The sequence below is a fragment of the Netta rufina genome (genome assembly GCF_964035555.1).
Source record: "Netta rufina genome assembly, chromosome: Z".
Classification (NCBI taxonomy): Eukaryota; Metazoa; Chordata; class Aves; order Anseriformes; family Anatidae; genus Netta; species Netta rufina.
Genome location: NC_140126.1, coordinates 43,653,776 through 43,668,809, shown reverse-complemented (window position 1 = coordinate 43,668,809; position 15,034 = coordinate 43,653,776). Strand labels below are relative to the sequence as shown.

General features: G+C 42.7%; 2 protein-coding genes across 6 annotated transcripts in view; both read right to left on the bottom strand.

Annotated features, from left to right (window-relative positions):
* Positions 1-5,157, bottom strand: part of SECISBP2 (SECIS binding protein 2) — a 36,822-nt gene extending 31,665 nt beyond the window's left edge. For 4 of the 5 annotated variants that reach the window (XM_084305277.1, XM_084305278.1, XM_084305274.1 and 1 more), the window contains exons 1-6: positions 5,041-5,157; positions 4,308-4,453; positions 2,997-3,258; positions 2,397-2,526; positions 1,745-1,968; positions 918-1,005 (exon numbers count right to left, since the gene is read on the bottom strand). In XM_084305277.1, coding sequence (XP_084161403.1) covers positions 918-1,005; positions 1,745-1,968; positions 2,397-2,526; positions 2,997-3,258; positions 4,308-4,453; positions 5,041-5,082 — 892 coding nt within the window. In that variant the 5' untranslated portion in view covers positions 5,083-5,157. The remainder of the gene's footprint in view (positions 1-917; positions 1,006-1,744; positions 1,969-2,396; positions 2,527-2,996; positions 3,259-4,307; positions 4,454-5,040) is intronic. The other variant, XM_084305275.1, reaches the window with a different exon arrangement.
* Positions 5,158-5,724: 567 nt separating this feature from the next.
* CKS2 (CDC28 protein kinase regulatory subunit 2) lies at positions 5,725-8,717 on the bottom strand (the record flags this gene model as incomplete). Its single annotated transcript, XM_084305573.1, has 3 exons — positions 5,725-5,992; positions 7,073-7,200; positions 8,236-8,717. The coding sequence occupies 3 exons, from the start codon at positions 8,715-8,717 to the stop codon at positions 5,940-5,942; spliced, it is 663 nt and encodes a 220-aa protein (XP_084161699.1). The 3' UTR covers positions 5,725-5,939.
* Between the last annotated feature and the right edge of the window lie 6,317 nt (positions 8,718-15,034).

The following is a 15,034-nucleotide window of genomic DNA, read 5'->3' as shown; positions in this document are numbered from 1 at the left end:
GATAGGGTGACAAAAATGTGAGAAAACTCTGCAGACACCAAGGTCACTGAGGAACGAGGGGAGGAGGTGCTCCAGATACCAGAGCAGAAGTTCCCCTGCAGCCCATGTAGAAGACCAGGGTAAACAAAACAGGCTGTCACTTTGTAGGCCATGGGGGACCCCACAGTGCAGCAGGTGGACATGCCCTGAAGGAAGCTACAGCTTGTGGGGAGGCCACATTGGAACAGGCTGCTGGCAATAGGGGCAGGCAGCCTCCTTCCCAGTGGGGGACAAAGGCCACATCAGTCTCTTTCTGAAGGACTCTACCCTGTGGGACAGAGCCGTGTGGGAGCAGTGCTTGAAGAGCTGCTGCCTGTGGGCAGCCCCCGCAGGCTCAGCTAGGGAAGGACGGCATCCATGGGAGAGACCCCACGGGGAGCAGGGGCAGAGAGGGACCGTGAGGGAGTGGCAGAGATGAAACCTCAGGGACTGACCGCAGTCCTGATTCCCTGTTCCCCTGCGCTGCTCAGGGGGAGAAGGTATAAGACTCGGGAGAGGAGTGAGGTTGAGCCTGGGAAGAAGGTTGGGGGTACAGGGAAGGTCATTTTAGGGTTGTCCTTGTTTCTCACCATCTACTCTATTTGTAGTTGGCAATGAATTAAATTTAGCTACTCCAAGTTGAGTCTCTTTTGCCTCTGATGGTAACTGGTAAGCAATCTTCCTGTCTTTATCTTGATCCACAAGCTTTTCCATCTTATTTTCTCCCTCTGGCAGGTTGAGGAGGGGGAGTGCAGCTTGGTGGGCACCCAAGGTTAACCTTAACATTTATTTCAAACATCAATTTTATTCAGGGGGATAGGAACTCACAGCAACATTTGCAAACTGATAAATGCAAGCAGTTCAAATATGTGGAAAGAATTTACACCTGCAGCACATACCTCTACCATCAAATGAAGAGGGAATTAAGCTGGCTACTGCTTCATTTAAAGTTTTTGATGGGGCTTTGTTTTCTGCAGAAACATCTTCCTGTAAAATAGAGGGTCATATGTCATACAAATATGAATAACACCACTTACCTAAACAGAGCTAAAACTTAAAAACAGAATAAAAAAAATCCTCAACCCTTGCAAACAAAGGTGTAGGGAATTTTGCAGCCCACTTTTTTGTTGTTGTTGCTGTTCTTAGTGGAATCATCATTTGGACCCCACTGCATTATAAAATATAAGCTGATGCTTTTCCTGTGTTTTACAAGTAAGATGGCTACTTCCATTTTACAAAGTTACCCAAACAATGATTCTAAAACATTTTATTGTTCATTCTTAATCTCTCAAGAACACTGAAAACAAAGTCCATCACCAAACTCAAACTAGCAATGAAAAAAAAGGAACAGCAAAAAGGTATTCTGTCCATCACAAGCAGTTTTCCCCTAAAGGGTACTGTAAGTCTCATGCTATTTGGATTTTTTCAAAAGGATTCATCTATAGCCACTGTTGAAAACTCTGATTCAACATGCTTGGCATACTGCTGAACATGTCAGCATTACCAATCTAAACTGTCACAGTACATGGCTTTCCTGTATCTGCACACAGCACCAGATAACGAAGGAATAGAAAGAAAGAGTAAAAGAGAAAAGAAGTGTTAAGCTATGAAACATCCCACTTGCAAGCTACTTAAACAGGTATTAACATAATGCAAAAATAGTTTCTTGAATTTAGGAAAAAAGTATTTTTATGAGTTCTGCAACATGAAGCTAACATTAGCTAACCTTTCCGTTCAACCAAGGAGACATTTCTGGTTGACTAAGGCACGTAAAGTTACTTTCTGCTGAACATACTGGTCCACTTCGATGATGTACATTCCATGTCTCACTGGTTTCAAAACTCTGTGACTTGTGGAAATCCAAAAGAGTAGTTTCAAAGGCAGGTAAAGGAAGAGACTCTATTTTTGGAGTTTGAGTTGACTTCTTGCTTGTAGTTTTATTGTAGCTGTCTGAATAAAGCATGTAAAGTCAAAAAAATGAAACTTGCTTGTGATTGTCTCTGTATGTCCTATAGCACACCAGTTGACATAGCTACTGTAACTGTTACAAGAACCATTGCTATATACACATCTCATAGTAAAACAAACAAACAAACCAAACCCTAGTGTTTATAACCAACTTGTATAAACAACAACAAATTGACAAGCAACTGTTAATTCTGACGCTTGCTTAGGAAATTTTTATATCAATTTACATGAGCTTGTGCAATCAGCAAGAAGACATTACCATCTGTTGTCCAAAAGTCACAGAGTAAAAAAAAAATAAAAATCCTGTTCCTTAACCACTCTAGATATAGAAAAATGATCACAAACTAGAAGTTATAACACAGTCAAATATTTTACATCTATCCTACATGTTTCAAACCAAACATTTATACCTGGCTTCATGGAATCTCTGCTCCATGCAGTGGACTGGGATGAAGTCCTGTTCACAATTTTGACAGAAGACTGCTCTCTATCATGCTCTTTCTTGTCTGATTTTTTCTCATCCTCTTTTGATCTCCTCTGCTGCAAAGTATTTGTGACATGTTTAGTTGATTCTAGAACTTAGTAAAACTAAGTTAACTGTGCACCTGAAGCTTTAAAATGAAGGAAATACATCATAAACACTACACCATAACCACAAATAACCAACAAAACCAGGAACGGCCATTAAGTGATTTGTTACTGAATTTTATCTACTTTGTTACTTTTTAACTGTGCTACTTGTAGCCCATGGAAAAGGGATTATTCCATGCTTCTATGCAACTATGTTTTAAGATCTCATTAAAATCAATCACAGCATTGTCAAAAGCTTAAAATCATTTTGTCTTAAATTGTCCAGTCTTACTTTCTAAGACTGAGTTTCTTCTAGAAAAGGAATAAAATCCTAAAAGCATTCCAAGCTTTTGACTAAACTACATATTATTAATTTTGAAAAGGAAGAAAACATTTAGACTGATTTAAAACAATATCATAACTTTAAAAACAGTGCTCACCTTTGAAAGATTCTTACTTTCTTGTCTGATTGGATACTTTTGCTGGGCAGATTGACTAACTAGGCCAGAATCATTACAGGGTGCTGAGTTGTTACCAGGATGGTATGAGCCAGCTATTGGATACATATTTGAAACAACATCAGGTGAGTAAGAGCTGCTGGAGTATTCACAGAATGCAGGAGCTCCCATAACCCTATGTGAGGGACGTTGAGAAAGAGATGAGAAGTCGTCCTGGGGTAAATCTTCAGGATATACTGGGTGCCTAGATAAACATAATATTCATGGTCTGAATGATTTGTTTAACAGGAAAGCTATATTTCAAAAGAAAAGTATTGCATGTTATTGCAATGAAGTATTTGCTCACTGCTATAGGCTGTTTAAAAAATACATATTTTGTTTTGGATAAAACATGCAGTTTAGGAAATATTTAAAAATACAGGTGTTATCTGTTTCCAAGTTGCAAATGTAGTATGTTTTATATTTACAGCCCTCATTTCTGTTTAAGGTAACTAGCTTTCTTTGTTCTTATTTTTGGTCAGCTTTTTCTTGTGAAACAAATGAAATGCACAGTATAACTACACAACATGCATTAGACACTTGACTACAAAAATACAAGCACTAAACAGTGAAATCTATCCCAAAATGGCATAATAACAAAGTATGAATATAGCATCTTATGGGGTAGAAGGCATGTATGAAATACAAAGCAAAATGTCTAATTCGTGCCTTTTTCCTTCAAAGGTGTACTCAAAGTTCCCTTCCAATTTCATTTTATAATTTCTACAGAAATTGCATGCTGAGGTCCAAACTTGATTAAGGAGGGAGGAGGGACATTTCTCAGCTGTTGTGTCGAGATGAAGACAGTTTAATAAGAAAGAAAAGGGAGGGAAAAACACAGTTCTGTCTCATTTTTAAAGCTGTTCAGCATGAAGCTGTTCATCCGTGGGGAGATGAAAAACACAAAAACGCTCCCATCAGAACAAGATGCTTGTTGGAATTCTGATAAACTGTAGTCAAAATAACACCTGCAATGACAACAGCCAGGCCTGTCATCACAGATCAACGTTCTCCCTGTGAAAAGTCCTTACAAAAACAGGGCCTTGGGAACAGGAGATGAGGTATCAGACATAAGCCCAAATACACAATACACAAATACAGATATGCACAAATCTAAACCTGGAAAACAACAGGTGGAGCATTTCTAGAAGCAGAATATCAGTGTATTAGAGCTTTGACTTTCCCAGAGCACTCAATGTCCGAAACTGGAAAGCTAAAACCCTCCAAGAAATAATATTCAGAAAATGTACGTACTTATCCAGAGATGGGTTTTGAAAGAATGGGTAGCACGGAGTAAAGTATGTAGGAGACACGCATGCTACTGAGGATTCTGTCCATGCCATGGTTACTGCCGCATGTTTTGGGATAAACGGCTTGACCTCTGCTGATAACTGGACGCCCTAAGAAACAAAACGTTTTTAGGCTACATGCGTTTTGAGATTAACATTATAAGCGAAAAACATTCACTCCTGTGAGCATAACTATCACAGAAGAGCATTAGTTTGCTCTCTGTGCTCTTGACAAAGCATGCAAAACAACAAAGTGCACCAAAAAGAAACAGAGGGAAGACGGAGAAGAAAAATCAAGGAGCCCTAGGAGAAACGCGACTGCTCTGGAAAGTTATTTCCTTTAATCCCAAGGTTATCGTTAAATATCACACGGGCCCGCTTCAGAAAGCACAGGGGGTAGCTCAGCAGACGAAGAGCGTAAGCTGCAGCTCCCGACTGGCACTGCTGCGCGGTCCGAGGCTGCACGCGTGTCACAATAAGGGCTTCCTCTGCTCGCACCCGCATTTTAAGGCAGTCTGTGTGAGAGGAACGCTTAGTGACGCAGCCGTCCCGCTCCTGGCCCGACACCCATCGGAATTCGGGTGCATTCCCCTCTCGCCCTGACCCACCCCCGAGCCGCAATCCCCCGGCCCGGCCCCGCCGCCCCCCCCCGGCCCCTGCCGGCCCCGCCGGCGCCCTGGGGCCGCGCCCGGCCTCACCTCGGCGCCCCGCAGCGGCGCCGTCCACCTGTCGGCACACATGGCAACGGCAGCGCCGGGCCGGGCCGGGCCGGGCCCCGCAGCTTCGCCTCAGCCTCGCGCCGCTCCCCCTCCGCCGCCTGCAAAGCGCGCGGCGGCGCGGGGCGATGACGTCCGCAGCCGCGGGCGGCCCCGACGCGGGACCGCCCGGCGGGGCGGGCGCACGGAGGCCGCGGCCGGGGCCGGGCTGTGGCGGGGGTTGGGGCTGCTGCCCCCGGCAGGGCGCTCAGCTGGACCGCCGGGCATCGTCACCGAGGGTACTACAGAAGTTATCAATGTGTAAGAAGTTTTATGGAATGTTTTAACTGTTGTTTGACACCTTAGGACGAGTTTATACCACGTCGTCTTGGCCTCTAGCGTGAGATAATTCTTGCCGAGAAACAATATAGCCTCATCATGTTAGTTGCCTGGTGAGTTAGAACCCCAGACATCTAGGTTTCATAGATCATGTAAGAATAGTTTTATTTTTTTGTCTGAAACTGAACAGTTGCACCACTGGATTTGAGCATGCAATGCAGCAGCAAAGCAGAGTGCAAAAGTTACAGAACACAGGTGACAAGTGATCATCTAGTCAGAACATGAGGTTTTTAAAGTAGGTGAACTTTAATAAGAAATTCAGTGCAAAGTTAGACAGACACAGTAACAGTAAAGAAGACGGATAGTTTCATTATTCTTTGAACAGATAGCAGCCTACTTGGAATTGCATTTGACTGAGCTTTGTTGCTGTGAATAATACAGCTCATGCACAGGTACGGATATATGTTTGTACATCTTAAAGTATTCACTGAATACTACCAGCATGTATACACTCATATACATAGACTTCCAGAAGATTTAGGAGACAAGTTGTAGACAGTGGTTCACTTCTGCTCATCCTTTGGAAGAGGTCTTCTAAAGAGAAGAATGTGCGGCTCTGCAGAAATAAAATTGAACAAAGTGTCAGTCTGACCCCTATGTCTTGGTTACAGATACTTAATTAGTAAGGCCTAAATATTGTCCAAATGTTGTTAAATGTATGAAATAAGAAACATAAATCAGGTCCACAAAGGTGTCCACATGTAGCATCTACAATTTTGCAGTAATGTTTTCTGAATCAAGCAGCTGATGTAAAAAAATTTATAGCAAAGGCTGTCAGTATCGTGAATGTGTACAGGAAGGAAGTACTGAAGATACAGGGTTGGTACCAGACTTGTTGCTCTACATTAGGTACTTTTCGAGCTCTGCTAATGTAACAGTATAAAAAAACTGCTGGTACTGTCCTTGTTAGGTACACACTGCCAAGCATCAAGTCCCTTAAGCTGATACAGCCTGCAGATTTTTTTCCAAGAAATTAGCCTTCTCATGTCTTTAGAATCTGCATTTTTGGAAACCTGGAAGTTTATAGGACTAGCTGCAATTTAGCTATCACCATTTGCAAGCTTGATTACCATGCATCAGGAATGGCCATGTTCAGTAGACTCTTGTTGGAGAGGTGTTAGGGCTTTGTGCCCTTTAAATGGAAAGACTGGCTTTAGTTTTTCATTTTGTAGATAGCATAACTAGAGCTCAAACTGTAAATTTTCAAAGCATTTATGCAGGAGTTTGTATACATGAGCATCTGCTAGGTTTTTGTAGTAAGAAGGTGTGCCAGCTTCATAATATAAAAATATCCTGATATACTAACATCATTGAAGAGCTCACAAAAAATAATTCTGTAGAAACTGTTTCAAATTTAGCATGCTTTATCTACCAGTAGACTGATCTACTTGGAAGAAAGATAGCATTTTCTATGACTAGTTCTGAGAATGAGAGGTGAAGTTCAAAAAAAAAAAAACCAAGCTGCTGTGTTATTTTGCTACCATACTGAAATAGCAAGAAACTGACTAACCATTGAGTAGTGAATTCCACTTAGGTTCAACTGCAGAATCAACTATGCACTTCATAGTTCAGTTGAAGCACCAGGCAGTTGATATTTTTGACTTTTGTTCATCTAGTCCTATTCAGCTGTACTTACCAGGCTCGTGGATCATATAATGAACCCATCCGAGACTCTGCTGAACACCAAGACTTCTCCACTCCTCTTCAGACATTAGATGAGTTTTTGGCACTCGTTTTAAGAGTTCTCTTGGCAGCATCACATGCCTGTAGACATTTAGCAATTAACATGTTACACATGCTAATCCCTACAAACCTTGCACATCTCTGTTGAAAGGTGGCTTGCGGGCTCACTTACAAATACCAGCCCTTCCCGAAGGAGAATCCTAGCATACCAATTGTGAAACATCAATTCTAATATCCACTTTTATATTTACTTTGTTTAGTGTGTAAAGTTACATCTTTAATGCAACTGTACTCTAAGACAGTCAGTCTAGAAAATATTAATTCCCCTGCATGTTCTAATCATGTTACTTGTACAGAAGTACACATTGCTATCAATTGGCTGACATATCAGGGATTTGAAAAATATGACTCTGCACTTTTACAACAATCAAGTCACTCTTCTTTGCATTTTGTAGACATGACACTTTCTACAGCAGCTATACCGCTGGTTTGTGGGGCCAGAACACTAGCACAAGTGTTTCTGTCAGACGAGAAACACAAGACCTGTTTTTCACATTTGCAGGTTCCTCTAGTGTACAAGCAAAGTATTGAAGTCTTGCTTTTGAGGTCGAGTAACTTTCAGAGTCAGCTGCTAGCAGGTCCTCGACCTCTCCATGGAGAAAAAAACAGTCCCTACTAGTGCTTTCAGCTAAGCTTGGGAGACCGGACTTTGTAACCGTATCAATTTCAAGCTGCGACTGACGAGCGCAGTGACACACGGCTGAAAGCCTGGAGGCAGAGTCCCGCCGGTCTCGTTTTAGTTTATCTGTACGTTTGTTTGTTAGCGCTACGCTTCGACGCGGAGTTATGACTCGCTTCGCATACCGGCGATCTAACGGCAACGCGCTCGGAGCCACAACCGGCACCGCGCACAGCTCCCAGCTGCGCCGAGCCCCCCGACAGCTCGGCCCGCAGCGCCCAGCTCCACCCTCCGGGCACGCCGGCGAGCGAGGCACCGGCAGGCCCCCCCACCCCGCTGCTACCCCCGGCTTGGAGGCGAGGCGCTGCCCCCCGACCCCATGGAGCCGCAGGCTCCCCCCCGGCTCTGCAGCCTCCCCCCGCCTCGCGGTGCCGTACCGGTACTCGTACTGCTCGTCAAAGTACTTGTCGGAGTAGTAGATCTGCTTGTTGGCCGGGGTGACAGCGGTGGTGGTCGCAGGCCCGTCCGTCACTCCGTCCGTCACTCCGTCCGTCACTCCGTCCGTCACTCCGCCCGTCACTCCGCCCGTCACTCCGCCCGTCACTCCGCCCGTCACTCCGCCCGTCACTCCGTCCGTCACTCCGTCCGTCATTCTGTCGCTCGGTGCTGCGCGGCTCGCTGGGTGCAGGCGGTGTGCGGCGGCCTCGTTCCGTGGGCAGAGCTCCCCGGCGACTGAGCGCCGCGGCCGCGCCCACTCCGTTTGAATCCTACACCGCGGCTGCCGATTGGCCCGCCGGCTCGGCCAATGGGACGACAGCCGCGCCGCCCCGCCAGCCAATCCTGGGGAGCTGCAGGTTGCGTAACGGGGAGGGGCGGGGCTGGAAGGGGCGTGGCAGGGAGGGGCTTGGGCTGACCGCATGAGCCGGAGCGGCGCGGTGATTGGCCGGCGGCCGGCGGGCGGTTCCAATAGCTGCTGTAGCGTCCGGCACCCCTTAGCGCCCGTTAACGACGGTTGCTAACGACGGTTACTAACGCCCGTTGCTAACGCCCGTTGCTAACGGCCGTTAACGCCCGTTAACGCCCGTGCCTCCCTTCTTTCTTCCTCCCCCATGTCCTGTCCCCTCACAGCGCGCTGGGTTCCGGCTACTCAGTGCCTTTGGTGCCGTGCCCTCTGGTGGCTGCGCGCTACTTGGAGAACAGGGGCTGCCCGCGGTGCCCTGAGGCAGGGACCTGCCCCCTCTGACCCCCTGGTTTGGCCTCAGCACCGTGCTCGGTTCTGGCTCGGTGCGCAGCCAAACGCGAGGCACGGGTGTGCTCACAGGTGTGGCACAGGTGCCAGCTTGCAAGCCTCCCCGCCTAGGAGAGCGGCAGCACCGTAAATGTTCTGGTAGTGGCCGCCTGCGGCAAGTTCCCAGAAATGGACGAGAGGCGGTGCAGTCCCTCAGGCACAAGTTGTTTTTGGCACCAAACGTTTTCAGTATGTAAGCACCCAACGCTGCGCCTTCCTGAACTCCAGCAGTAGTTCCCAGGTGCAGTCACCCTCAGATTAGCTCAATGTTTGTTGCCTCAAAGGCAACTCCTCTCTTCCCCACATGTTGCTTTCAGTGCCTACACCATGCTCCTGCCCGCTCTCCTTAATGTTTCTAAAGAGAAAACCAGCTTAATTTTCTGCTTTCACGGTGCTACCAGAAGCTTACATGTTATCTCTAATCCTGCAATGCATCTGTTTGAGAACTGCTCTGATGTGAAACAAATGTGAAACTGCGCAAGGCACTAATGCTGACACCTATGCTTGTATAGGGATCACTGCTTTTAGCAGTAGGCCACAAATGAAGTGGCTTTTTTGGTGGCAGTGCAGTCTGAAGTCTTAAATGATGAGATTTACACCAATCTCAACCCTTACAACTATTAAAAGGAGTTTGCTTATCTAACAGGTAACATTATCCCAATGCAATCATAGTACAAACCAGCCATCAGTTTCCTAAGATGTCAGCTGGATTAAACAAAGCTTTTTTTTTCTTTTTTTTTCCTTTTTTCTTTTTTTCTTTATATTATTTATTTATTTATTTTTTCATAGCAGAACAACAGTTACTTTTTAATAGATAGGACAGGGGGTACACTAAATAATTGATATTAGGAATGGCATTATATAATAATGGAAAAAAGAGAGAAAACCACCGCAGCAAAGCAGTTCTGCTGGACCAAAGATGCTTTATCTATGTGCCTTATTTATAACCTTTCAGTTTATCTCATGCATATTAAACAGCACAGAAAATTGACCTTAACGTCACACTACGTATAAGCATCCTTTGAGTACACTCAGAATTGAAAGCCTGGAGTTCCTTTAAAGCAACTTTTTCTTCAATTGAAAATACAATTATACCGAATCATAATTTTAAAGAGGATTAAGAGGATTCTCAGGTAGATGGGCATTCAATTTTAATTTAGATCCCTCATTATTTTCAAAGTCCTTGTTCATCAGGACTGAAGTACTGTATTTGTTAATTAAGTGGCAGAGCTAACAAGACTAACACACTGTTTTTAGCAACACAGGGTTAGGACATACTCTAATGCCATTTCAGCTTCTTCCTTCATCTTTTTTCTTTTTTTCTTTTTTCTTTTTCCTTTTTCCCTTTTTCTTTTTTCTTTTTTTTTTTTTTTCTCTTTTCTTTTTTCTTTTTTCTTTTTTTTCTCTTTTCTTTTTTTATTTTTTCTTTTTCTCTTTTTTTTTTTTTTCTTTTTTTTTCCCTCCATTTTGGAAAAGGCTTTCAACACTGTACTAGATGGGATCCTGACAAAGAAGCTGCTGAAATATGGGCTGGATGAAGAGACAGTGAGGTGGACTGAAAACTGTCTGAGCAGCCAGGCCCAGAGACTGGAGAGCAGTGTCACAAAGTCTGTTGGGAAGCCAATAACTAGTGTTGTACCCCAGAGGTCAATACTGGGTCCAGTCTGATTAACATCTCCTGTTGATCTGGATGGTGGCATGGAGTGTGTACCCTCAGCAAGTTTGCAGATGACAAAAATCTGGGAGGAAAGACTGATACACCAGAGGATTGTGCTGCCATTCGCAGGGATTTGGCCAGGCTGGAGGAATGCTCTGACGGGAAGCTCATGCATTTCATCAAGTGCAGAGTCCTGTAACTGGGAAGGAACACCCCAGGCACTGCAACATGCCGGGGGCCACCCAGCTGGAAAGCTGCTCTGCAGAAGAGAACTGGTGGACACCAAGCTGAACATGAGCCCTTGACACAAAGAAAGTTGACAGTATCCTGGGCTCCAGTGGGCAAACCATTGCCAGCAGGTGGATGCTGGCAATGCTTTCTCCTCCCCTCAGCACCAGTGAGGCTGCACGTTGAGTACTGTGTCCAGTTTTGGTCAGTGGTGCCCAGACAAGAGGCAATTGGCAGAAAATGAAGCACAGGAACTTACTCCTGAACATTGGGGAAGATTTTATATTTATTTATTTGACTGTGGGGGTGACCAAGCACTGGAATATGTTGCCTAGAGAAGTGGTGGAATCTCGGTCCTTGGAGGTATTCAAAAGCTGCCCAGACACAGTCCTGGGCAATTGGCTTTTGGTGACCCTACTTGAGCAGGGGTGTTTGACCAGATAAAATTCGGACATCACTTCCAACCTTATCAATTCTTTGTGATTTTGTGTGAAATAAGGCTCTCTGGCACTTTCTTTAGAATAATTGTTATACACAAAGGATACGACAACCATCATTGCAAAGAAGGAAGTAAGCTGTTCCAACTCCTCTGTGGAAAAAAAAAAAAAAAAAAAAAAAAAAAAGCTTAGTCTTTGTTAAGGCAGGTTTGGAGTAGATCTTAGGAAACATTTCATAACAGTACTTAATTTAACTATCTTAGCACTAGAATAAGAACATTTTAAAGAACATTTCAGAAAAAAAAAAAAAAAAAAAAAAAACACATAAAAAACACATCCTGCAGGAATGTCCTAGATCCAGCAAATCCTGTCTCTGCCCAGTGGTTTCTTTTGGGGATGCTTGCTGTGGCAGTGTCAGTTATGCCTTCCCATTTCAACTTTTGCCTTTTCTAGACAGTTGTATGTTCACAGCAAGTAAGTTTTTTTGTTTGTTTGTTTTGTTTTGTTTTCTCTAATGCTCTAGAATGATCTTTTTATTTGAATTATTATAATTTCATTACAAAAAATAATAGCTATTGTTAATTTCAGGAATTAGTGTTATTAGGTGGTGGGTCCAGATCCTGACTTTGAAGCTTCTGAACTAGATCAGAAATAAATGAATGACAAACATCTAAATTATTTATAGAGGAAAGCTGCTGATTGTCTCTTACTATTTACTCATGCCTCAGCAGCTTGAAGGCATATAATGAAGCATATCTTGAAGTTTAAGTTGTAATTTGAGATTTTACTGCTGAATATTGTGCATGCATGCAAGTTGTTGGCTGACAGCATGCCTTACAACAAACTGAAAAGGCCTATAGTGCACCTGTTAGGAGAAACACATGAGTTACTCTGAAGGAAAGCATGCATCTGCTTGAAGCCCTGTCCAATAAAATCTGAAAATGACAAAAACATGTAGAGAACATTCTTGAGCTCCTCTCTCTCTTCTGTAGCTGTTATGTAGGCACATATAATTTTGAGATGCAGGAATCTGTATGAAAATAGTATGACTGTAGTTAGCACAAAATGTTTTCAGGACTGCAGATGGACTATGAACATTGGCTTTTTTAGATGATTTCGTTTATCCAGACAGGAGCAGATTGCAACCCTTTGTGTAACCTGTTGGTTGTGACCAAGGCCATCTACAGAGTTGTGTCGGGTATGGTAAATCAAAACTGTCATACTGAAGGACCAATGTGCCACTTACTATTGCATATACAGAGTTCAGGATCTAAATTACGGTGGATAAAAACATTTTCAGTGATTTTTGACAGAAGGGGAAGAAGAAAAGTTTCCCATTTTCCCATTTGTGGTCTGCAAAACAATTTCTCTGCTTTTTTTTTTTTTTTTTTTTTTTTTCTGGTATATGGGATATTGGAAAAAAAGATAATGGTCAAGGAATCTTTTGCAACTTCTTCATGAGTCATGATCATATATACAGTTAACAATTTGTGAATAATTTGCATGTGAATCACATTCATATATCCATGAACTGGTAGCAGAGCATTTATACTTTCAATCTGTTTCATGTGGAAACAAGGCGTAAGCAATTGTACTCTCTGTTGGCTTTGACTCACTTGAACCTATTGACGGATTTCAGTTAACAGAAATGTTCGTAAATAAATTATTGAAGTTTTTGTGATAGCTGGTGGACGGACAGAGCAGAAACATTCTGATGGGACAAGGCAATACAGTCAAATTCACACCTTACTAGACACCAAAGAACCTGAACAAAAAACATACCAATGCCTCCACAGTAAATATCCTCCAGCCTTTGGTGCACAGGCCTTCCAAGACATAAAAGCCTATCTTTCAAAAAAAACAAGAATCTGTAAAAAAACAGTCTCACTTAGTTCTGATACTCAGTAAGCAAATGTTTTATTTGACCAAGATTTTGTTTTCTAGCTTGATACGGTATTTGCCTCATAGTTCACATCCCAGAAATCTTCAAAGCACTGGTCCTACAAACTTAAATCAGACTTCTTGTCTGTGTGAAATTAACAATATTTGTCTTTGCAGGCTTGATCTTCAAAATTACTTTGTCTTATTTTAGATACTTAAGTTTGGATTTATTGTCTAACTCAGTCTGAAAAATCTTTTCATTAAGCATGGAATTATTTGTGTGCTAATTAACCTCCCCACAGTTAATTAAAGAAAATGGATTATTTATCTTTTGGTTTTCATTTCACAGAAAGATGTGATCTAGGTCTTTGAGAAGAGACTAGAGAATGATGCAATATTTTGATGGTTTATCTCTCTCTAAGTAAGCTAGTGTATGTGTTGAAAATAGTCTAACTGAATTCCTGAGGATTTCCATCAGAGAGAGGATAAATTGAATTGAGAAACAGATAAAATTATGTGTACTCCTTCCAGTACCTGCACTGATTCAAGAACTGCATTTTGAAGGCTTTCATGAATAAATTACTCCCAAGTGATAAAGGAGCCCAGCCTGCAGGGTGGGGATAGAAATACAGAATGCCTGAGATCCCAAGATCCATGGAGATCCTAGCAGTCTGGGGGCTTGTGTTGACGTGTCATCTCATGGAGATTTAATTCTCTTCAGCTCTCTTTCTATGGACTTTCTTGTAAAAGGAGTGATCAGAACCTTATCTAAAGAGTACAGCTCAGATCTGAAGAGGAGCCACAGTGAAGTGTTCCTGTGCTAAACAAAATCAATAATACTGAATTTAGGAGATGATGATTTCCATAGCAACCAAGGCTCATATAGCAAATTCAGGATGATACTGTATAATGACTGTAGAGTCAAGCATAAGAAGATGTTGTCAGAGGAGGCACAGTCCCACACAGATTTGTCTTGTAGATTGTGCAAAATGACAGTATCTCAAAGTGGACCAACAGAAGAAAATCTGCAATGAAACCTCTCAGATTTTTTTCATTGGCCTGATATTTTTAGGACAGTGCTTAAATGGTTAGAGTAAGGGCTTTATTTAATCTTAAAAACGTCAGTGCTAGATCTGAGAAAAGGTCGTTTTAGCCAAACATGTCTCTGCAGCTTTCTATAGTGTATGCCTCGGGAAGAGTGTAAGAGTTGGAGAAGTATGCAGTGATACCTTCCCACATTCTCTAGACTTACAGATTACTGATCAGGGATTTGTTTGCATGTGACAGTCCCAGATGGATTGTTGTTTCATGAATTTCACAGTCTGTATAGTCCATATTTCACAGGCCTATATAAACGTTCTGTTTCCAAAGTATCTTGTTGCAAGGAGTTCCATGGCTGAACAAGTTTGTTTGTGAGAGCATGCATCCTCTTTTTTTCATATTAAATCAGCTACATCCTTGTTTTTATATTGGAGGAGCCTGTAAATGATTTATTCATTATTTTCTTTTCCTGTAGTCTGTAGTTTCCAGGGATAGGATTGAAATACTAGAGAATTAGAGGCTAGGATTTTGAATTTGAACCCAATGCAGACTTTCTTTCCTTTTTTTCCTTCCCCTTAAGTAAATATTCCTCAAATATTTAAAACTAATAACATGTACAATTTGCACATACAGAGGAGAGGAAGCAAGTGTATCTAAGTTGAAAATGTATGAGGTTTGCAAGTATTGTAAAGCCTTTTAATAGG